The sequence below is a fragment of the Centruroides vittatus genome, unplaced genomic scaffold (genome assembly GCF_030686945.1).
Source record: "Centruroides vittatus isolate TY-2023 unplaced genomic scaffold, ASM3068694v2 contig_474, whole genome shotgun sequence".
NCBI classification, from domain to species: domain Eukaryota; kingdom Metazoa; phylum Arthropoda; class Arachnida; order Scorpiones; family Buthidae; genus Centruroides; species Centruroides vittatus.
Window position 1 is genome coordinate 3,742,682 of NW_027122266.1, and position 24,297 is coordinate 3,766,978.

At 33.2% G+C, this 24,297-nt stretch overlaps 1 protein-coding gene across 1 annotated transcript; it reads right to left on the reverse strand.

The window, feature by feature from the left end:
• Positions 1–6,731: 6,731 nt before the first annotated feature.
• Positions 6,732–10,018, reverse strand: LOC136977742 (uncharacterized). Its single transcript, XM_067273292.1, has 2 exons — positions 9,213–10,018; positions 6,732–7,176 (listed from the first exon to the last, which is right to left on the reverse strand). The coding sequence occupies exons 1-2, from the start codon at positions 10,016–10,018 to the stop codon at positions 6,732–6,734; spliced, it is 1,251 nt and encodes a 416-aa protein (XP_067129393.1).
• Positions 10,019–24,297: the final 14,279 nt, after the last annotated feature.

Here is a 24,297-nt window from a genome sequence, read left to right on the forward strand (position 1 = left end):
AGAAACATCACAATTACATAAAGCAGTAACTCTAGCAGACTCGAATAACACACCATTAAACTTACACTCACATCATATGGACACAACACAACATATAAAAAGCATAGACACCATTAAGCAATCGTGGGCTCGAAAGGCACTCCATGGCAGGCATCCTTACGATCTGGCCCAGGATTTTGTTGACAAAACTGCGTCAAACAGCTGGTTAGCTCGGGGATGCCTCTTTGGGGAGACAGAAGGATTCATGATTGCCATACAGGATCAGGTCATAAATACTAAAAACTACAGAAAACACATACTCAAAGATGCAACACTCACAAATGACACATGCAGAAAATGTCACATCATGCCAGAAACTATACAACACATCACCTCTGGTTGCAAGCTCTTGGCACAGACAGATTATTTACACAGACATAACCAAGTAGCAAATATAATACACCAAGAGCTTGCAAAGAAACACAAATTAGTAGACATCCACGAACCATACTACAAATACATCCCACAGACAGTATTGGAAAACAACACGCACAAAATGTACTACGACAGAGCCATAATCACAGATAAAACAATTTACCACAACAGACCAGACATCACACTCATTGACAAACACAATAAAATCACATACATTATAGACATATCCATTCCAAACACTCACAATATACAAAACGCATGCACTGAAAAAATTAGCAAGTACACAGAACTCGCCCAGGAAATAAGGCATCTGTGGAGGATGGATAGGGTGCTTATTGTACCTGTAGTTCTCTCCTCTACAGGTGTCATACCACACACACTACACAAAAGCCTGGGCACATTAGAATTGAATAGAAACACATACATCACTCTACAGAAGGCCACTATATTGAATACATGTCATATTGTGAGAAAATTCCTGAATACAGACACACACACTGATACACTTCTTTAATTTCTGTTTTGGTTACTATGCCTTGACTTTGGTCCGGCATAGTACACAGCCACCGGTGTTAACCAAGTATATCTCACTTAACCCAACATAATAACAATAATAATAATAATATTAATCTTTATTTGGCGTAAAAGGCTTTCGCCTGTTATAAGGGCATTTTATTTTAGACGCGTATTAACATCTCATATAATATCGTCTTAGCAGCATTCTATAGATCGGTAGACTATATCAGTTTCATTAGTATTTTGTCACAATTATCAATTAATAAATTGTTTAACGTAGTTATATAACATATAAATCGTGTTAGTATTTGCTCTGTCAAACGTTTTATACATTTCCATCTCACTAGTACAGTTAGCCAGTGGCCCAATTTGGAGCCTTTGTAGTTTATCCTTTTCATTGCAGTATTCGCATATAATATGAATTTTAGATAAAGTTTTGGTACAATTTGGACATTTAGATTAGGAGTAGTCTATATATTTATCATTTATTATTATTCAATTTTTATTTAATTTAATCTGTATAAAAAAACTTTTTGATGTTAAAAGCTAAATTTGTCAATATATATTTGTTATTTACTGGGTAATTTAGAATTGTTGTATACCAGCTTGTGTTTTCCCGTTTTCGTATATCTGCAATGTCTTGAACAATAGAGTGCTCCATAGCTCTGTATATTATTTCTTTACTATACTGCTCCATATTGTATGTACGATCCGAAAACAGTTTAATAGAGAATCCGTATTTATTTACTATCTTTGATAGCTGAATTATCCAACTTCGTCTTACATCTGTCTCCCTTGATTTGTGGTATAGTAAAAACAGCAATTTTGTTGTTATATCTTCTGCCTTAATAATTTTTTGTAGAAACATAAGATATCTTTTTATTAATATAGTATTTAATCTGAATCTATTTGTTTCTAATTTTAAGGAGCTGCCCGGGATATTAAATTCTAGCTGGAATATCTTGCGTATAAATATATTCTGTATTTTTTCAGTCATTAAATTTATCCTTACTCCAAACTGAGGCCGCATAGCCCATTGAATTCATCACAAGCGAATTAAAAAGTTGAAAATGTGTTTCTAAGTTCTTTAATTTTGTTTTACAGAATAGACCAATTAAATTGTTTATTGCAATTTTTGCTTTATTTAGTGAATTTTTATAATGTTTATCAAACGAGAGGTAAGATGTAAACGTTATTCCTAAAAATTTAATTTTATTAACTATTTTCACTTCTTCTTTATTAATAAAAAAGGACATGTGCTTTTTGGATATGTTACTTCCATTTCTAAATATCATTATTGTTGATTTTTTTGGATTAATTTTAACTCTTAACTTTTCTAAGTACTCACAAATTTGTTGGATCTTTCTACGGAGTGCAGCTGCCGTAGGAGCTACCAGCACAATGTCATCAGCATATGATATAGTATGTATAGTCTGATTTTCGATTTGAATTCCATCTTCGTCTCTTTTAAAGCAATTATTTAGATCAAATAGATAAAAGTTGACAAGATATGGGGACAACGAATCTCTTTGTAATAGTCCTCTGTAGGTAATGAACGGCGTCCAGATATTTTTATCCTGTTTAATGATTGTCTTATATTTTCCAAACAGCAACCCTATCATTTTTATCAGAAGTTCATTCGCCTCATATCTCTTCATTTTACTCTGTAGGTCTGTAATGCTAATCATATCATATGCTTTTTCAAGATCCAAAAAAGGGCAAACTCTTTATGTCTTTTCTTAAGCAACTGTATTTGAATTAGTGACAACAACACAAAAAGGGCTGTCTGGGTACTACCACCTTCTACAAACGTGAATTGCGTATCATTTCTATAATTATTAGCGTCTGTCCAATGATTAAATTTACCAGCTAATACTGCAGTGAATACTTTCCGTAGACAAGACGAAAGAGCTATTGGTCTATAGTTGGTTGGGTCCTGTCTGTTCCCTTGTTTGAATTTCATGTAAAAATGATTTTGTTCCATTTGGCCGGTATTATACTATAACTGTAGAATTGATTGAATTGTCTGGTTAGATATCGAATGATTTCTAGTGACAGCATTTTGATGAGTGAATTCGGTATTGTGTCCGGTCCCGGTGTTGATTTGTCTTTAAGTTTTTTAATACAATCCTGAAGTTCTTCCGTCTTAATTATCTCATCTTGATGAATTTCTGGTCTTGTCTTAGTTTCCATATATTTTTGACAAAAATTTTTTCGATAGTTTTCTGAGAATTTATTGTAGTATTTAAGCCAAACATTATATCCTACTCTAGCTGTATGTCCGAACCTGACTTTCTTTTACGAAAACTGTTGATTATCCCCCAGAAAACTCTCGAGTCTTTAGCTTCTGATAATTTCTTACTGATGTCTGAAAAATATAGTTTCTTTTTGGCTTTGATTAAATTATTATACATTTTCTTATGCTTTAGATAATTCATTAGTGCTTTGCTGGTATTTGTTCTTCTGAAGACCTGTAAACTCTTTTGTTTTTTAATTTTGTAGCTATAACATGTATTGTTATACCATTCACATTTGAATATTTTTTCATTCTGTCGTATACAATTTTTGTACCTGTATTTCTCTAATTTAGTTGTAAGACTTAAATAATTTTCTATTGGATTATTTTCTTTTTCCAAGGTTAACATTTTCCCAATCATATGATCGAACTCTTTTGACAATTTCCGTTTATTATAGGATGGTCTTAATTCCAGATTAATAGAGTGACGCTGTTAACAATTATTTATCTTATTTCTTATTTTTTGATATTTTATTAATTCCAACTGTATAGGAAAATGGTCTGCAAGATCATCCCCCAGAACATTCATAGAGTTACAGCACTTTATCATTTCTTCTGAACAAATAATATAATCCACTATTGATTTCCCATTTGGGGAAACAGGTAATTTCTGCAGGGGTATCTCCCCTCGTCCTACCGTTCAGAATTATTAATTGGTTATTATGAGCAAAATCTAGAAGTATTTTCCCCTCTGTAGTGGATGGAATCGCCCAGGCGAGCGATTCCCGCTCTGTTTGTAAGATAACGAGAACTTTCGTAATTCAAAATCATAGCCGTTACGGAAGAACCGTTAGAAAATATCCGTTGGGAAAGTCGTTGTGGTTTGAATCGACGATCGACGGACGATTGGCTGCCGGAGAATGGCCGTTGGCCGGACTTTATGAAGACATCGAAGCTGATTGGCGGAGAATTTGAATGCCAGCTACTATATAGAGGGGTTTCAAGGTCGCATGTCACGTGATAAAACACACGTTTGCTCCGCCCATTCGCCATTTTTGTGGTAGTTTTCGCTCGCTTAGCTTGCACGTAGTCTGTTATTCGACGTCTTTTTTTAGTTTAAACGTACAAAAATACTGCAGTTCTATTATCATGGATTAAGTTAAAAAAGATTCTTTTCTTGCAAGCTATTCTAGCAGTCTAACAGGACGAGATGCAGCTCTGTACGAAGAGAAAATTTCGTTATGTCAAGGCGATCCATACGAAGCCAGTTTATCAGACTTCGTCGTATATCAAGAGTTGTGGCCGAAAGTAGAATTTGGTGACATTATAAACTATTTGGTTTTTACAACAAATTTCTACACCCTGTCACAAATGAAAGCTTATAAATCTTTAGAGGCCCATAACTATTTAACAAGTGGCTGGGTTTCTCCTGATATAAAAGTAAAAGTAATGAATAACAGCGAAGTAATATTGCTTGGAAAGATATGTTTTCTTTTATTTGTTTAAACTCGTGTTTTTACGTATTTCTTAAGTAAGAATTTTTGTCTGAAAGTAAAAGTCTAATTAAAAACAGCCGTGGAAATTTTTTAATTCAAATTGTTCAGTACCTTTATTTTCTAGTTGAAACTAGCATATAATAAGTCTACTTGCTTTTCGTTTTAACGTGTAATGTTTATAAGTTTGCACTAGCTAAAGCCTGAAATTACGTTAGTTATTCGTTTATAAATGCACTATACCTAACTAAATTAATATAAGCAAATCAGTAAACTCTTTTAGGTTTTAAAATATAACTTAGTGTTTATTAACGTAAATATTGAAATGAAATGTTTCTGACAAACTCTTGTATTGATATTCACTTTATTCGTAACGAAATTTTTCCGGTTAATTCTCGAGAGCCATGCAGTTTGCCTTCGTCGTGAAAGCTCCTCAGTTTGAGATCCTTGATGACAAATAATGCCGGGAATTTTAAAAAATGATGTTCCTTTGTTCTTGAGTGAACTAGCATTACACCCAATTACACAACAAATCACCATAGTGATATTCTCGACGAAAAAAAACAACACAAGAACTCCAGTTAAAACGCACGTGAACACACACAAAACGTAAACAAGTCACAAAGATGGCGCTGGACAATTGCGCATGCTCATGACGTCACTCGTGATGTCAACATTGAAACCTCTCTATATAAGAAGCAGTTTTCGGCGGGAAAGAGAGTTCTATCTATCTCTCTTTGGGACCTTGATGAAACCTGGTGCAAGTGGACTCCCGTTGGATTATCACGAACTTTTCCTGACTCAGAGGTGTTGCGAGTACTAAGTCTGTTAGCGGAGGTCGTAAGGTGTCCTTCCTTCCGAACTTGTACGGAACATAGTCGGTTGTAACTTAGATTAGTGTATTGTGGATACCTAGTTGTAAACGTTATTTCGTATTTATTTTGTATGTTTGTCTCGGCAATATAAACGTTGTGTTTTCTCAATCCGACTGGTGTTATTTTGAACATTACTCCCTCTGTGTTTAACACTATCTTTGGATGTTCTCTTATTGGCTATATTTTCGAATGTCTGAAAAAATATGGTATCAGTGACTTCGCCAATACGTGCATTTAGATCACCTCCTATTATCTATAGTTGTCAGAATAGACCATTTATCCAAACTTTTTGCACTTCATTTAAAATTGGTTTCTTCTCAATAGCGGTTGCTATATATATTCCTATAACTCCCAAATATGTGTAAGTCCATCTCATTTTGATTTTATTTTCTAATTTTATTATAATAGCAATGACATAGTCCGATGTATATTGGAGAAAAATTTCACCTAATCTCTTCTTAATTAGTAACAGAATTCCACGTGATGGGCGTCCAAACCTATTTTTGCGTTGAGCATTGCTAATTATTATGCTATTGTCTTGTTCTAGATATTTTATTTCCATATCTATAAATTTTAGAATCCAGGTTTCTAAAAATCCAATTATTTTATTTGAGTCCAGGAATTTTTTCATCGAGGTTTTGAATAATTTTCCTCTTAACCCTTGAATATTCCAAAAACTCAGCAACACATTATTTTTATCTTTTATTGGAATTCCTACTTTTTTCTCATTCTGTTCCCTATCTTTGGCTATCAATTTATCTCCACTCATTTTTCTATTTTTATCTTCTATATTATTCTTCATTCTCCGTTTTCCCCGTGTTATATTTAAGCTATACTTTGTACTAATCTTGTATTATATTTGTCTCTAAAAAATGATTCACCGGAATTATTTCTCTAGTGTTCAAATCATATGTATACATTGTGTTTTTTAAAAAATAGTCATCTCTTATTTTTATCCTGTTATCATATGATTTCTCTAGTTTAATTTTTTTTAATAATAACTTTCCCCTGATCCTAGATCTTAGACATAAGTCCGTTGATATTATTATTTTTTTCATTTCGTCCATCATTTTTGATCTTGTGGTTCAGAATTTACTAAGAATTAAGTTTCTATCTTTAACCGATTCGGTCATAACCTTAATTACTTGGTTATTTTTTCTATTTCCTAATTGAATAAGACCCTCAATTTCTATACAATTAAGTTCTAAGTTTTCTTTTATAAATTTTTTTCAACTCTTCTACATATTCCGATGTTTTGAATGGAAAATTAAATATTATTAGATTCTTCTTAGTCATCTCGTTTAACATTTTATCAATTTCAAAATCCACCATACCTTTTAGCTTGTTATGCGAATCAGTTCTTTCTTCTAATGTACGTATTTTTTGGCACACCTCTTTCATTTCTTCCCTGAGCTTTAAATTTTCTTCGTTCATATTGTTGATTTCGGCTCTCATGGAACGGATTTCGAAGTTCAGACGATCAAATTTGTCTTGGATCAATTCATAGACCGATTTTAGTGAGTATTCAGGTTCCATAGTACTCGTTGATAGAAGATCTTCTGCCGGTTCAAAAAAGTCTTTGATTGTAGCATACCTCGAGATATCAGTAGTATTCTTAGAGTGTTCCTCAAGTTTTCCTTTCCTGATATTTCGGTTGTCTGAATATTTTCTTCGATATCCCCCGTATTTCTTTACGTGGTCTCCCTCTCCCCCTTTTTTGCATAACTTCTTGACTTGGTATTGGAGGAGATCGAGGAAGGGGTCCGGGATTTAATTCTATGCCAGCAATCATCAGTAAGATGATAATTAGTATTCGAGTTAGTGAAACACTTAAACTTCTTATTTCAGTTCTACACTTCATATTGTGTTGTAAAACTTCCATGTCTAACGTTGCTATAACAGCTCAGCAGAAAAGTCACCAACACCTTCGCAGGCAAATCACGCCCCCCGAAATGCTGTATAAAGAAAATACCGTTCTTTATTTCGAATTGTAAGATATAATTATAAATTGACGTTTATTATATTCCGAAAGCGCGATACAAAACTTGCTTGTTTTCTAATTATTTAATTCAGTCAAGTAAACTGTTTTGAAGTTTTTAGAAAGTTTTGTTTTGTTTTCTTCAAAGAACATATGTCAACATCAGTAGAATATAATATATCAAATAGAATATTTAATGTATTATAATCTACTGATACAGTTTAAGGACATTGTGTGTTTTAGTGTTTTAATTATTTTTTTATTAATATTTACCTATCTTTTTATCAATTTTTATTTTATTTACGCCCTTTCCTCATACTCTGGCTTTAATAGTAAACAAAATTTGAATTTATATACAGTAGAGCGTCGATAAGTGGAATGGCCGGAAAGTGGAACGATTTTCAGTCGGACTGTGTCGTGCTGAATCGAATGTTTTTGATACTAAATTTACTTCTAAAGTATAATTTTCATGTTTTTTATATTCTTTAATATATTTATTTTGTTTGTACAAAGTGCAGAAATAATTTTTAACAATACGATAGCCTCGATGATTATTATAAAAATTTTCGTTAGGCTTAAAATCGACGAAAATTCAACACGAAGCGACACGCAACGGAGAAAAATTCAACAGGAAGCGATACGCGACGGAGAAAAATTTGAACATCGGACAGGTTAATGTATTTTTTCGTACAAAGTCGGAAACTGGAACAAATCATTAACTGGAAGGACCCCAGTCCTCAATTGGTTCCACTTATCGACGCTCTACTGTATATTATTTTAGGTTAATGTTACCCGTGGTATCGAAGATGGCGACGGGGAAATTTTTTCCCCTAGATACTAGACGTCGACGAAGAAATTTTTTTTCCCTACGTTCGAGATGGCCGCGTTTCCGGTCGCCGTCTTGTCTGCACGCAAGCTAACGTGCAAACAAGATGGCGACCGTCGACGATGACAATAAATTATACTTAACTAGATGTTAAAAGATATTTTAAACTATTTTAAACATATATATATATATATATATAGATGGTATAAATAAACTTACATTAGCGTTGGTCCTTCGCGGTCCTTCGACGCTTTGTTGAAATCGATGTTGAAGACTCGGAAATACTTGATGTTGTTTTTTTATGTTTCTTTTTAGTAGTACTTTTCTCTGCAATCTTCTTAGTTGCCCCCCCCGCATTCCCTTTTTCTTCCGAACGTTTTTCCGCTATAGGGGCTGCTGGGACTGTCGCGGGCTCCTTCCATATTGGTTCCTTTCCACGTCCGGGATATATATTCCGTAAATGTCGAACGAAGGTAAAAAAAAACGATCTCCTAGTTTTTTTGAAGGCCAATTCAGGTATTTTCTATACATAAATGCGTACATGTAACAATCGGAAATGTCTTCTGTATAGTGTTTTGGAAGGTGGCCGGATGGCCGAGCGGTCAAGGTTAGCAGCCTGCCGCCCAGGGGACCCGGGATCGAAGCCGGACGGGTCGAAATATCCCCAGGAATTTTTCGGGGGGTGGTCCGTCCGGATATGTCGGTCCCCGTCCCTCACCACCCGGCCACCCCATTGTGGGCCTGGCCGAACTCATAATGGGCTTGCTATAAGAGGCCCTCTTAGTGCCCACTGGGCGGAAAGAGTTACAAAAAAAAAAAAAAAAAAAAAAATAGTGTTTTGGAAGGTTTTTTTTTATTTTTCAAATATCCCCACAGTCTTTCGATATTTTGGGTGTGGACTCCCGTTTTTGGATCGACGAAATTTTCAGAGTGATTAACCGTCCTGTGTGATATTTCGATTCCTTCCAATTTGTCGATATTGTAGTAGCCTTTCCATTCGTCAGTCAATACAGTAGTGCCCGAATTAATAAATTTCGATATAATCCAATTGAGAGTATTTTCCGACCTGTCGTTTACTTGGCAAACGAAACAGCTTTTATCTTCTCGGCAAATGCCTCCGACGACCCATTTTGTGCTTTTAAGCTTTCTACCTTTTTCGTATTTTCTTTTACAAATAACGGTCTCGTCTATTTCGACAGTTTTATTTGGTCCTCCTATTTTGAACGATAGAATATTATGTAGTGCTACTAGCATTACAAATCTGATATGGTTCGACCAATCGACTGCAGCTTTGTTAGATATTCCGGCGGCATTAGCAGAAATATTTGTAGAGCAATCGAGCGCAAGGTGATGCCATATAAACGACAAAATCGAATTCCACGGTAAGTTTCCACATTTACCTTTAAACGTACCGTCGAAGGCAGAACTGAAGTTCCAACATTTGTGGCATCTCATCGCACACGATTTTCTGTCGTTGCGATATACTACTTTGCACGGTTTGGAACATTTCGAACAAATGCCTACAGTGTGCTGTAACCCCAATTTGACAGCTAATTTAAACCCTCTGTCTATTCGCGAGTCAAGTCCAAGTTCAGTATAATCGTGTTCCAACAATCGGAAAAAAGTCTGGGAAGTACATCCCGCCCAAAATTCTTCGGAATTAATATCTATATCACTCATATCTTGAGTTAAAAAAAAAAAACTACAAATTAAATAACAAAGCTATCGTTAATAATATTATCACACAAAATGCGAATTATCTCGAAATATACAAACCTAAATCACAAAAAAAAAAAAAAAGACTTCTCTTACGAATAAATTTTCGTTTCGCCGCACGTCGAAACTTTCCTCTCGTCGAAAAATTAGTATTAATTTGCATAATGCGACAGATAGTACGGGTACGCCCTCAGTAGAGATTATCACTCGAGAATCTGATTCGAGATTACCGGAAACGCGGCCATCTTGAAAGTAGAGAGGGGAGAAATTTCCCCATCGCCGATGAGTCGCTAGGGAAAATATTTTCCCGTCTCCATCTTCGATACCATAGGTAATATTAACCTTATTTTATACATTTATATAGTTTATAGTATCATTCAATATCAGAATAAGATTTAATTACTAGATAAGTTTATAATTTTCTACTCTCTTTTTTATTAACTGCAACCTTTGATATTATATGTTTATATGATGCACGAAAGTGCATATGCTAGAAAGTGCACATATTAAAAATGCACGGACATTTCTTGTAATGTTTTGAATAACAGTTTTAATAAGATAATAACTGTTTTGAATAATTAAGTTTAACTATACTTCGGCTGTTTTTACATCGAAGAATCAATGGTTAAAGTTACAAATTAACTAATACGAATTTTACTTATTAAAAGTAAAGTAAACAATAATCAGTTAACTTATAAATGGGCTTCCCAAATATATCCGTTAATAGACTCAATGTAACATCATCCTGGATAGCATCAAAGAGTTACATTCACTTATTGCATTTATCTTATGTTAGTGATAAATTTACATAACGTTTTCTGAATAAGTTACCTCAAATGGATAATAAATAACGACGAATTTTGCTCATATGTTAGGTATATATATATAGCCTATATATTTACAGTTTGTATATCCTTGAAACTTTGAGAAAATCAATAAATATTTATTTTTCATAAAATGATTTATAAACACTATAAAGCAGGAAACTGCTTAAAGTAGAATTTATAAATATAGAATAACAAATTCTTACGTAAAAATTTTAGATATTAAAGGTTTGACAAATCTTCACTTTTCAATCCAAACTGAATTAGTAAATAATTTCGTTTTTTAAATTATTTTCTGTTCTTTGATGATTAGGATTTCTTTTACGGATAAAAATATAAACTAACTACTTTTACCATTAAATTTTTCTTATTATTCTTTGATATTCATGAAAGACGTGTGTGGTGTCACACATACCGTATTTTACGGACTATAAGACGCACCTTAATTTTTAAACAATTTTTTAAAAATTTACCTATAAGACGCTACGGACTATAAGACGCACCTGAATTTTGGTGGCAATTTTTTGAACAAAAAAAGTGCGTCTTATAGTCCGTAAAATACGGTATCTATTACTCACATTCAGTTATTAAAGATCCACAGGAAATTTAATTTGATATAATTGATTCGTTTTAGTACTAAATAATAATTTTGATTTTACTCAAGAGATCAGAGAGAATCAACAAAAAAGTTCTTAAATGATCCGATTAGACCGAGATGATTTTCATTAATAGGCCTGAGAGAGAAATTTATTTCTCCTTACGAACACTTCCATTAAATTTATTAATAAAAATACCATAAACATTTTTCGACTTACCTTATACAAACGAAAAAATCTAGTAGTGTGTTGCGTAAATTCACCGGCTATTATGAAAGTTTATTAAAAAAGTATAACTATTATATTATTAATTATAATAAATAAAATTGTGAGTGGCGCCATCTGTTAGGAGATTTTACATAAAAAAGTTTATATTATTATTATTTATAACAAAAAAGGCAAAACTCTTAATTTTGATAATAGAGATGAGTTTTTAAAAATGTTGTAAATAATAACGATTAAAATTTTCATTATATCCGATATGACACATGATCCATCTCTATCTCTTCACACCATCGACCTTTAACGACCAAAATTTAATAGCATCAATGCCCCCTTATATACAACTTATTTGTCAAATTTCATTTCTTTATCTTTAACCCATTAAACGAAATACATGCCAACACATACACATTCTGGATATTAGTATTTTGGCATTTTGGGTTCAGAGGTGTCAAAACTCCAAGATTTCAAAAACTCAAAAACTTGGGGGGTCAAAAGTGACATGACTATAATATTATAACAGCCAGAATGTAACCCATATTACATTATTATTACTTTTCTGGCAGTTATAAAGTAAAACTTTGAGATTATTACAATATTTCACCGTGTTATAACAGTCAATTTACACGGTTTATTTTATGTTAATTTGAAATTTACTCTGTAATTTTATTAACAGATTAATCATTTTATTCTACTAACAGATATTTACCTTGTTAATTTTCGAAAAATAAAATCTTTATATAACAAATCGTAGTATATTTTAAGCAAATATTTGTACACTCCCATTAATTAATCACTTCAATTCACTTGTAAATCAGATCTTATAATAAAATTAAATATGAATAGACATATGACCTTCGATAAAAATATTATAGACAAGAAATATTTTATTTTTTTAATTTAAAATCTATAAATAATTTATAGAACAAGAAATAGAAATATACTTTGTTTCTTTGTTAATTTGAATAAATTCTGAAAGATATAGAATTTTCAACTTTCTTAAACGTTCACCCATTCAATAAATTCTATTCAAAGAATTTGTTTATTTATACACATAAATATAAATTATATTTATTTTTTAAACGGTTGAAACGTAAAAGTTTAAAATGTTTATCTAATTAGAAAATTTTATAGGAAAATAAATGTTTTATTATTGACTTAGTGATTTTCAAGATATTCAAATTTATAAGAGTTTGATGTAATGAATGCATTCAAACCCATTAGTCAATAGATCCATAAAGTCTTTCAAAAATCGAGAGCATTGTAAAATATAGAGCATTGTTTTCCAACCTTTTTGGCTTAACAACCTATTTGAATTTAATTCTATTCGAATAAATGCATAAAGAGCTAGTAGACCGCAACGTTTATACAGGCTTCAAAGAGTTGGTACTTCGGCGTACGCATGGACAAAATCAACTTTTGTGCTGATGCCGAAAATTTTGCAACAATCGGCATTTTAATGAATACTCCTTCTCCCTAAATTTTCATTTATTTTTCATTTTACTGCCGGTCAGTCTGACCGGCAGTAAAATGAAAAATAAATGAAAATTTAAAACAGAGCTTATTCAAAATTTTGAAAAATATTAAATATTTCCGTGATACACCTGACGTACTCTCGCGACTAACAGGTGTAATGAGGCATACAGGTTGGGAATCATTGCTATAGAGTATGACAAACCAGGGGCGGATTCTTTGGGCTTGCTTAGCATGCGCTGCATGCTTGAGAAAGATTTGACTGTCAATATACTTTTTATATGAGAACAAATATGCCAATAATAATTTATTCTATCATGTAAACTCTTTTATCAATTGTGTTTGCTTTTACATTGACAGCTATCGGTTAGCCGTTTTAAGTCACTGCGATGCTTGCGGGAACTCGATCGCTTGCTCGTGTGGAGGTTTGCCGCAGCAAACAAGTGCGCGCACATGACATAATCCGAAGCATTTAACACGGCCAGATTGTATCGAAAGCTTGCGGTACCCAGTCAGCATATATGTATTGTGTACAGAAGCGAATCTACATAGAGACTAATAGGGCTTAAGCTCTGGGCTCCCAGTGTCAAAGGCCAACAAAAATTGAATTATAATCATATATTATAATGAAAAAGTATTAAAAATTTATTTCATATATTTCATGTGAAAATATAATGAGCTTTATAATAATCCATACTTTTTTATTCACATCAAGTAACGTTTCTGCCTATTGTTTGGTGCTAGAGATAGGTCTATTATTCTTATTACAACTTTCAGCATGCCCAAAAATTTTGGTCAGGATTTGACTCTGTGACAAACTGATTTCGCGCTCTTCCGGTAAAGGAAAAAAAGTAGAGAAACAGAATCATTACAATGTTTAGTTTGTGGTGATTCTTCTATACCATGTACAGTACAATATTCCAGTACTGTATTTTGAAAGGAAAAATTTATTATGGATATATGCTATGCGCACATACGTACAGACACAATTTTTTATGGACAGATTCCAATTAGAGAGATAGAACGGTTATCATAAAAAACTATAATGAGAAAGCCTGAGTTCACTAGATTATTAGGAAGGACTAAAGAAAAGTTATCAATCAATGTGAAACATTCTACGTAGGAAATAAAAGTTACTTATCGAATTCAATTAAATACAAATGGGTACCTAGGTAGCCAAGATGGCGGCCGGGGAAATTTTTCCCTACATTCTAGACGGCGACGGGGAAAATTTTTTCCCTGTGTTCGACGTAGCGGCCGCGTTTCCTGTAACCTCGAAACGGAGACGCGCGATTTCGCGTTTGTGACGTGAGAGGGAGCTCTTTGGAAATGTTGTGACGAAATGTGTTGGTGCCGAAACCGTCGAATTATGCAAATTTCGTTTGCAGGGAGTTTAGAAGACAGTGGGTGTGTTGCATGTTCAGTGTTGGCATCGAAATTTTTTCTTTTTTGCAATATCTGTTCTCTCCGAATTGCTAAAAAGGTAATTTATATTTTTTACGAGTAAAAACAAAGATATTGCGTTCTTTTTGTTGAAATTTCGTGCACGTCATGGGCGACGTTAATTTGAGTTCGAAGGAATTCTGGGCCAAATGTACTACCAGGAAGTTTTATAAAATGATGGAAACAGATTATTCGGAATTGGGATTGAACCGGGCAATTGATAATGCATTCAAATTTGCTGTCAAATTAGGTATACAGCAGATAGAATCGCCGTGTTCTACGTGCGAATAAGACATGCAAATTATATCACAGAAGCGAAAGAAATGAATGTCTTCTTAGATGCAGTTCGTGTGCAGTTAAATATTCAGTGTACGAAGGAACTTTTAAAAGCAAATGTGGTCGTCTGTTCCTGGGGATGTATCTTGTCATTCATATTGGCACTACCTATGTCTAGAATGTGGTGCAACGATTTCGGCTTTAGCATACGGGATATCTCGAAAAGCTAGTATAGAACCCGAGACAGTTCTGTCTGCACCCGTTCAAAACATCGATAATAATAAGAAGAAGTGAAAGAAATCAAAGAAGGGTCGGGATAAGAGAAACGTCAACCACCGTGAGTAAAAAAAGAAGAAATAAGAAGTCATCGACAGTAGCAGCCGACGCAAAACAAGGGGGGGAAAAGATCTATAATAAACGAAGATCAAAGTTCGAAAGTCGGGAGGAAATGTAAAAAAGGGAAATGACAGACAATCAACGAGAGTAAAAAAAAATGTTTTTTTCTATTAAAATAGGGTTTATAGTAGCTTATTATAGTATAAGAGGTTTTAGGTCGCGTTATTACGAAACAGTGCGCAACGCGCAGTCTCCATAGAAGACGAAGATGGCGACCGGAAACGCGTTAGTCACGTCGAACGCAGGGAAAAAATTATCCCCGTAGCAGTCTCGAATTAGGGAAAATTTTCCCCGTCGCCGTCTAGAATGTAGGGAAAAATTTCCCCGGCCGCCATCTTGGCTACCTAGGTACACATTAACCTACAAATGCGATATATTATTTGCTACAACACGAAATTTCATTAATATGTAGACACGTCTAATTTTTCCTTGTATCGAAAAATTAGAAGTGTCATATTACATCATGTTTTAATTTAATTCAGAATATAATTTTATTTTGTTTTTGTTTTGACTTTTGATATATTCAAATTTTTAAAGTAAGTTTTACATGGAAATAGTTTCTGACAGTAATTAATTGTACTGTACAGTACAATCAATTACTGGTCGGTGTTTGTGATATTCCTTTTGTTATGTTTGGTGTTGTTTTTGACTTCTTGTTTACTAATGTTCGTCTTCTGCTACTGTTTACATGTGAAATGAATGAGAGTTCTGGGAGCTCTACTTCTTTGTTTTTCTACTATTTCGTCATTTGGTCTTAGAGACCCACTAGGGTGTTGTGTTTTCTGAAAGTCAACAACTATATCTACTGAGGAGAATCCATCGCGTAACATCATAAATTGTAGTCAATGAAAGTTCGTTTAATAAAATTTTATATAAAAATCAAAAGTTGTTGGAAAATAAACAATGTCTTAACAATTTTGTATACTGTATTTTATTAAAAACAATGATTTATTTGTAATTTTTAAATTAATGCGTGTAATAAATAAAAGACAAAACCAAACCATAAAATTTTTACAATACTAATCTATCAGGATTAAGCTTTTACATCTGTTGGAGAATGAGAGAAAACTATAATTTATTATTCGATTAAAATGATTTTTCTTGAAAAAGAATATCTTTTTAAACAATAAATAAAAATCTGAAACTTTTCTACTGAAATTCTGGAAAACAAGAACATCAAAATGTCGAAATTTGAACTATAAAATTTCGGAAATATTCGATCAGAGAAGTGAATTTTTTTAAAAAACAAATTCAGCTCTTACACGTAGCTCACTTTTTTCGTTGGTAAATTTGTTATTTGTTTATAAGTAAATGTTACTTTATTAATTTCTATATTATATATTTTTATTAAAGCAAACAAAATGATTTTCAAAAGACAAATGTCACTGGAAATCATCTGAAATATTACATAATCGTATGTGTAAACTTAATAAAATATTTATAAGAAAGTATTCAGTTACACCAGTTAAAGAATGTATTGTATGTACTCATGTAAAAGTCGAATTATTTAGACCATTTTTAAGATCAAATTTATGGTGTCAACTATTACATAGATACTACTTTTGAGGTATTGAAGTTCAAGCTAGAATCCGCCCGACTGAGATAATTGCTCCCACCTGGAGCCGGGGCCATAAACGGCCGGAAGGATCAAAGGTGGAGCGTCCCCACTTAAGGGTCAATGCGTTGGCCACGTGCCGGCCAGCTTGAGAGAACAAAAATAAATAAAGCACGGACGCAAATGTGAGCTACGTCGGCGGGAGATAGGGCGGACGTCTTGGAAGGCTCTAAGAAGGGGAAGGAAGTGATTGGTCGCAGGAGGCAGGGCCAGAATCCCTTAAATTGGAAGGGTGGCAAAAAAGCGAGGAGAAAGGGCGAGGGACCTGATTCGTGGCGGTCTCTAACAACAGGCAGACCTTTGAGGCGGATAGAGAGAGTGTTCTCCTCTTGGAAAGTCCTCTGGAAAAAGGTTGTTGTAGAGACGGACGGCCACGAGGTTAAGCCATCTCCGGAAGAGTGACTCGTGTTCCCCGGCCAGCTAAGTCGACGTGCGGCACCACAGCTTCGATACAGTAGAGTACGTAATGTTATTGCATAGTGTATATCTTTGTAAATATTTGTAAATAAACTGTATATAACTAATTATCGAGTGTGGAGGTGTGACTTTCAACGGACCATCAAACGGACAATCTCGAGGCGTAAAGAACGACTCGGGACGGAACATTTGTAAAGATCACGTGACGAGTAGAAAGGATCTTCACTTCAACTATTACATAGATACTACTTTTGAGGTATTGAAGTTCAAGCTAGAATCCAAAGTACCGATTCAGTAGCAGAAGCCCAACCAATCTCTAAACGAATAAAAACAAAAACACAATGAACTGTAGTAATAATACTGATTCGGCGCTCCTATAGAAAACGGGCCCCCTGAGTTGGGGCCCGTTATCTGTAGAAAATCAAAATTTTAACATTTTTTTTTATCCATATGAAAATAAAATAATCAAGTGATTTCTTTACAAATAAAGATGCAGCTATTCGTGTTTTTAATAACACAGGGTATTCTTCCAGCTAGGAAGCAATGTAGTAATTTATCATGCCAAGGGAATCAAATGACTTTAAAAGCAGATTTAAATTGTAATAAACTTCCATATTTCAGGTGTGATAGTAAAAGTTGTAGAAAAAACAATCCGTTTTCTGTAACAGTTTTTTTTTAAATATTAAACAGGAATTACATGAATTTTTATATTTAATTTTCATGTTTGTTTTCAATGAAAAAATTTCTGGTAAATGTTGACCTGTTTTTCCGTGAAATATCAGGGTCGACATTTACGTGGGATCGACTATTACTCGAGTATATACGGTAAGTTTTTGATTCGTTTCTAAAGTTAAAATTCTCTCAAATCAGATTTTTTAAATGAATTTTTTATTATTTAATTAATCAAACATGTATTTTGATTGTTTAAATTCTTTATATATTTTATTCCTTAATAAAGCTAATCCGGTAAAAGCTGATAGCATTTTATCTATACAAAAGATTTCTTTATGTTAGAGAAATAAGCATTTTTCTTACGCCTTCACAACGTCGCCTTATGAAAATGATGTATTCAATCTGCAATGTTAAGTATTACGTAAAAAGTGTCTTTATAACGATTTTATTAATGACGTTATCAAAATTTAATTCATTTGATAGTAAATTATTCAATTAATACTTTCTTACTTATTAATGTAATAATGCAAAAACTTACATATATATTAAAATATGTTAATATGAAACAGTATAATATAAAATAATAGTAAATAATATGAAACAGTAGCCTACTGGGGAAAAAATGTAAAATCAAACTTATTAGTGAATAATAACACCTGTTTTATTATTGACATATTCAAAAGGAATATATGAAAAACGATTTTATGAAATTATAATATCATTCGCTGAAATAACTCAATTCAAATGATAAAATAAAATCTTATAAATGTATAAAAATTAATTTATTGCAGCTTGGATCTTTATAACAGATAAAATTTCTATTACAACTACATGAATTACGTTATTTAATAAAAAAATGTGTCAGGGTAAAATACTGTACTTTTTGTGTGTCTTTTACGATATTATATAGTTTTAATTTCATTTCTAGATTACGTTATTTAGCCAATAGAATGGCTCGATTTAATATTCGCTTAAGAAAAGTTTTACCGGAATCAACCAGGTTGTAAAAGTTGGTTATACTGTAAGTTATATGTTAATAATATATTCGTTAATTTATAACAAGGTAATTAATATTGTTTAGAGTTACATTAGTTAGCCTGATAATTTTAATTAAATCTCAGAAAAATAACTTTAATTATGATCCTAATTCGAGAAAATAAATCCAAGTAAATAATTCTCGTTTTATTTCAAGCATAAAACAAAGCTTCATCAACCAATCTCGAATATGATTTTAAATGTATCAAATGATTAAATATTAAGATATTATTTATAGTTGCTTTATTTGTTATTTTAATGAAAAAGTTGTGAAAAATATTTATTAAAGACAGACGTATAATTAGAAAAATAAACCTCTAATATTAATTTATTACATTTATATTGTATTAATTTTAAATGATTAATTTATATACATGTAAATACTTTTGGACTTGATATTATTTAGTAATTTTCTTTTTTTTAAATGTTGTAATTTATCAATACAACAGAAGAATCACTTTGAATTGTACTTATAACAAGCTGAATAATTTAAAATAAATTTATAAAGGTTATATTTATTTTTTAAAATTTGACAAAAACATTAATGTAAACATCATTGGCTATTACAGTTGATATATCAAGTTTTGTTAAAATTCAGAAAGTGATCTTAAAATCTAAATAGTCAACTTAAGTGAATTAAATTTTACAAATTAACTAGAATGGGAGGAGTATATCTTAACTCACTAATTTAAATGTAAAAATGACCCATTTGAATCGATAATTTTCAACTGGGCTACGCTGCTAGCTATTATGAAGTATAATGAATCCGTTGATGAGGGAGGGATATGTCTGATGAATACAAAACACGTTCAGAAATACAGTGATCAGTAAATTATTCGTGTAAAGAAAAATTTAAGCAACCATATTTTTTCATTAAATTAAATTACTTTTTTATCGAATAAAGTAGATAAAGAAACTTGACTTAATTTATTTGTTTATTCTCCCCCCTTTTATCATAAAAGCTAGGAATAAATCTAGTGTATCAGAATATTTATTATTTGATGTAAATTTAAAATTAAGATTCAATTCTCTTTAAATAATTTATTTTTTATTTTCTTAATTTTTTGTACTTTTTTAATAATGTATATAAAAAATTTAAATGAATATTTAATATTCCTATACTAGTCTACAAGTAGAGGTCTGTTGTGAGGAAACTACGGAAAGTTTTCTTTATTGTGAATATTTTTTAAATATTAAAATGTGATGAAGCTTTTATACAATTTTTAATTCAAATTTATTAAAATTTAATTAAAAATACAGTTAGAGCATCGATTATCCGACTTAATTGGGGACTGGGGTTGGTCGGATAACCGAAAAGTATGAAAAAATACATTATTAGTATAGTGTATTAGGCCTGGTTTAAATACTAGCCTCCCTTTCATGGTCGAGCCAGTGCTGCCAGCTAAAACATGCAAAAATTTAACAAAAATAATATTAAAGTAGCCAAGACATAACCAAATATTGTAGCGCCACATCACTAGCGGACATTTGAATTTGCCGACTAGAACGCGGTCGGTTAACCGATAAATCGGTTAATCGATGCTCTACTGTATTTATAAAAAATTTCTAAAAAATATAATTTGTGTTAAATATATTTCTTTAATGAAATTTTAACATATTTTACATTTATGGGAGGGGACATGTCTGGTAGTTGAGGCTACGGGTGACGTTTTTTGTGCACTTTGTTAATTTGCAAGAACCGCAGTGTTGGCTATTTTCGTTCAATTAATTTTACTAAACAAAGTTTTACTTCAAATTCTATCTAATATTTTTGAAGAAATAGTAATACTAATTAAAATGCAACGTTCGCCGGTCAAAAGAGGGAGATCACCGCTAAACCGTGCCAAACAATAAGATTAACGTGTACAGGCACGATGAAGTGACGTTTATTTTTTCAACACTAGGCTAGTTGAATCTTTATTTAGTTAGTGTGTACAGGCACGATGAAGTGACGTTTATTTTTTCAACACTAGGCTAGTTGAATCTTTATTTAGTTAGTCTAACTAAATAAAGATTCAACTAGCCTAGTGTTGAAAAAATAAACGTCACTTCATCGTGCCTGTACACACTAATCAAACACAACACGGTTTCGACAAAATCAATAAGATTAACATTAAAAAACAATAAATCCGTGATAACTTTTTCACAAAATTCATAAAAATGAAACAACAAAACTCAAGGAATGGACAGATATGCAAATCTCCCATGATCTAACGAAGGAATCCAGAATTAGACGTAAACCATTACTTCCAATCTTTCATGATATTAGAAAACAAAACCAGCAAGTAAAATTACGCAACGATATGTTAATAATAGGTCGAGACAGACTGACATTCAATGCTGTTTTGGGAAAACTGGTTCATGTAGAGACCTTTTCTCCCATTTTCCTTGCTAGGGACAACTACCAGTTGGTGTTCGTTGAGACAGAGTACATTCCATCAGAAGAAACCTATATGTGTGTTGTATAGTTTCTGGCATGATGTGACATTTTATGCATGTGTCATTTGTGAGTGTTGTATCTTTGAGTATGTGTTTTCTGTAGTTTTTAGTATTTATGACCTGATCCTGTATGGCGATCATAAATCCTTCCGTCTCCCCAAAGAGGAATCCCCGAGCTAACTAGCTGTTTGACGCAGTTTTGTCAACAGAATCCTGGGCCAGATCATAAGGATGCCTGCCATGGAGTGCCTTTCGAGCCCACGATTGCTTAATGGTGTCTATTTATTATTATTATTATGTTGGGTTAAGTTAGATATACTCGGTTAACACCGGTGGCTAAGTACTATGCCGGACCAAAGTCAAGGCATAGTAACCAAAACAGAAATTAAAGAAGTGTATCAGTGTGTGTGTCTGTATTCAGGAATTTTCTCACAATATGACATGTATTCAATATAGTGGCCTTCTGTAGTGTGATGTATGTGTTTCTATTCAATTCTAATGTGCCCAGGCTTTTGTGTAGTGTGTGTGGTATGACACCTGTAGAGGAGAGAACAACAGGTACAATAAGCACCCTATCCATCCTCCACAGATGCCTTATTTCCTGGGCGAGTTCTGTGTACTTGCTAATTTTTTCAGTGCATGCGTTTTGTATATTGTGAGTGTTTGGAATGGATATGTCTATAATGTATGTGATTTTATTGTGTTTGTCAATGAGTGTGATGTCTGGTCTGTTGTGGTAAATTGTTTTATCTGTGATTATGGCTCTGTCGTAGTACATTTTGTGCGTGTTGTTTTCCAATACTGTCTGTGGAATGTATTTGTAGTATGGTTCGTGGATGTCTACTAATTTGTGTTTCTTTGCAAGCTCTTGGTGTATTATATTTGCTACTTGATTATGTCTGTGTAAATAATCTGTCTGTGCCAAGAGCTTGCAACCAGAGGTGATGTGTTGTATAGTTTCTGGCATGATGTGACATTTTCTGCATGTGTCATTTGTGAGTGTTGCATCTTTGAGTATGTGTTTTCTGTAGTTTTTAGTATTTATGACCTGATCCTGTATGGCAATCATGAATCCTTCCGTCTCCCCAAAGAGGCATCCCCGAGCTAACCAGCTGTTTGACGCAGTTTTGTCAACAAAATCCTGGGCCAGATCGTAAGGATGCCTGCCATGGAGTGCCTTTCGAGCCCACGATTGCTTAATGGTGTCTATGCTTTTTATATGTTGTGTTGTGTCCATATTATGAGAGTGTAAGTTTAATGGTGTGTTATTCGAGTCTGCTAGAGTTACTGCTTTATGTAATTGTGATGTTTCTTGTTTTTTGTAGAAAAACTCTCGCAGTGACTGTATTTGTTTGTAGTGAAGGTTAACTATGTCAATCAGGCCACGTCCGCCATCTTTACGTGGAAGGGTTAATCTTTCTGTGGCGGATTTAGGATGATGTTGTTTATGCTTAGTAAGTGTTGTTCTTGTTTTCCTTTGGAGTTGCTCAAGATCAGTGTGAGTCCAATGTATAACTCCAAAAGAATATGTGAGTACTGGGATGACATATGTGTTTATTGCTTTAACTGTGTGTTTTGCATTTAATTGTGTTCTGAGAATAGCATTTAACCTACTTTGGTATTCTTTAATTAATCTTTGCTTTATTTGTGTATGTTCTGTTAGTTTGGCCTGTTGGAATCCTAAATACTTGTAGAACTCGCCCTCTTCCATGGATTCAATTATGTCTCCATTTCCAAGCGCAAAATCTTCTTTCTTCAGGATTCCTTTTTCTATGTGAACTGTTTTGCATTTATCTAGGCCAAATTCCATTTGTATGTCCTTGGTGTATGAATGTGTGATTTGTAGGAGTTGATGAAGTTGTTTTTGTGTGGATGCATAAAGTTTTATGTCATCCATGTACATGAGATGTGACAGTGTATACTGTGTTGTTTTTTCATGCCTGATATTGTAGCCATATTGTGTGTTGTTTAACATGTTGGATAATGGATTCAAGGCTAGGCAGAACCAGAGAGGACTCAAGGAATCTCCTTGAAAAATTCCTCGCCTAATAAAGATTTGGTTTGTTTGTATGGAAGTGTTATGAACCCTGAGATGTAGTGTTGTTCTCCAGTGCTGCATAGTGTTTTGGAAGAATGTAATGAGTGATGGATGTATTTTGTACATGTGTAGAATATGTAGCAGCCAACTGTGTGGAACACTGTCGAATGCTTTTCTGTAGTCTATATATGCCATGTGTATGTTTCTGTGTTGTTTGTGTGCTTGCCGTAGAATGACTGAATCTATGAGTAACTGTTCTTTGCATCCCTTGTGATTTCTACGGCAACCTTTTTGTTGTTCTGTTAGAATGTCGTGTTCTTCAACATGTTTGTATATTTTGTTTGCGATACAGGATGTCAATAATTTGTAGAGTGTTGGGAGACATGTAATTGGTCTGTATTGTGTGGGGTCTGTGGTATTGTTGTTTTTAGGTTTCATGTAGGTGATGCCCTGAGTAAGAAAATTTGGCATGTCTTGTGGATTGATGATGATGTGTGTTAGGTGTTTAGCTAGCTCCTGGTGCAGTGATGTAAACTTTTTGTACCAGAAATTGTGAATGTTGTCTACACCAGGTGTCTTCCAGTTGTGTGTTCTGTTAACAGTGTATTGGAAATCATGTATGCTTATTTCAACACAGGGCATAGTTGGTATGTTGTGTAAGTTTTTGTTCTCCTCCTCAATCCAGCCTGCTTCAGCATTGTGCGTGACAGCACTGGACCAAAGAGAAGACCAATATGTTGTGAGTTCTTCTTCTGTTGGTGTGCCACTGTGCTGTGTATCAGTGTTTGCTTTGTTAT

Excerpts from the sequence above, each read along its gene's own strand:
- LOC136977742 (XM_067273292.1), bottom strand. The coding sequence starts at position 10,018 with ATGAGTGATATAGATATTAATTCCGAAGAATTTTGGGCGGGATGTACT. Across the intron at positions 7,177-9,212 it reads ACCCAAAATATCGAAAGACT|GAAAGGAAAACTTGAGGAAC; the intron begins GTGGGGATATTT and ends CCGAAATATCAG.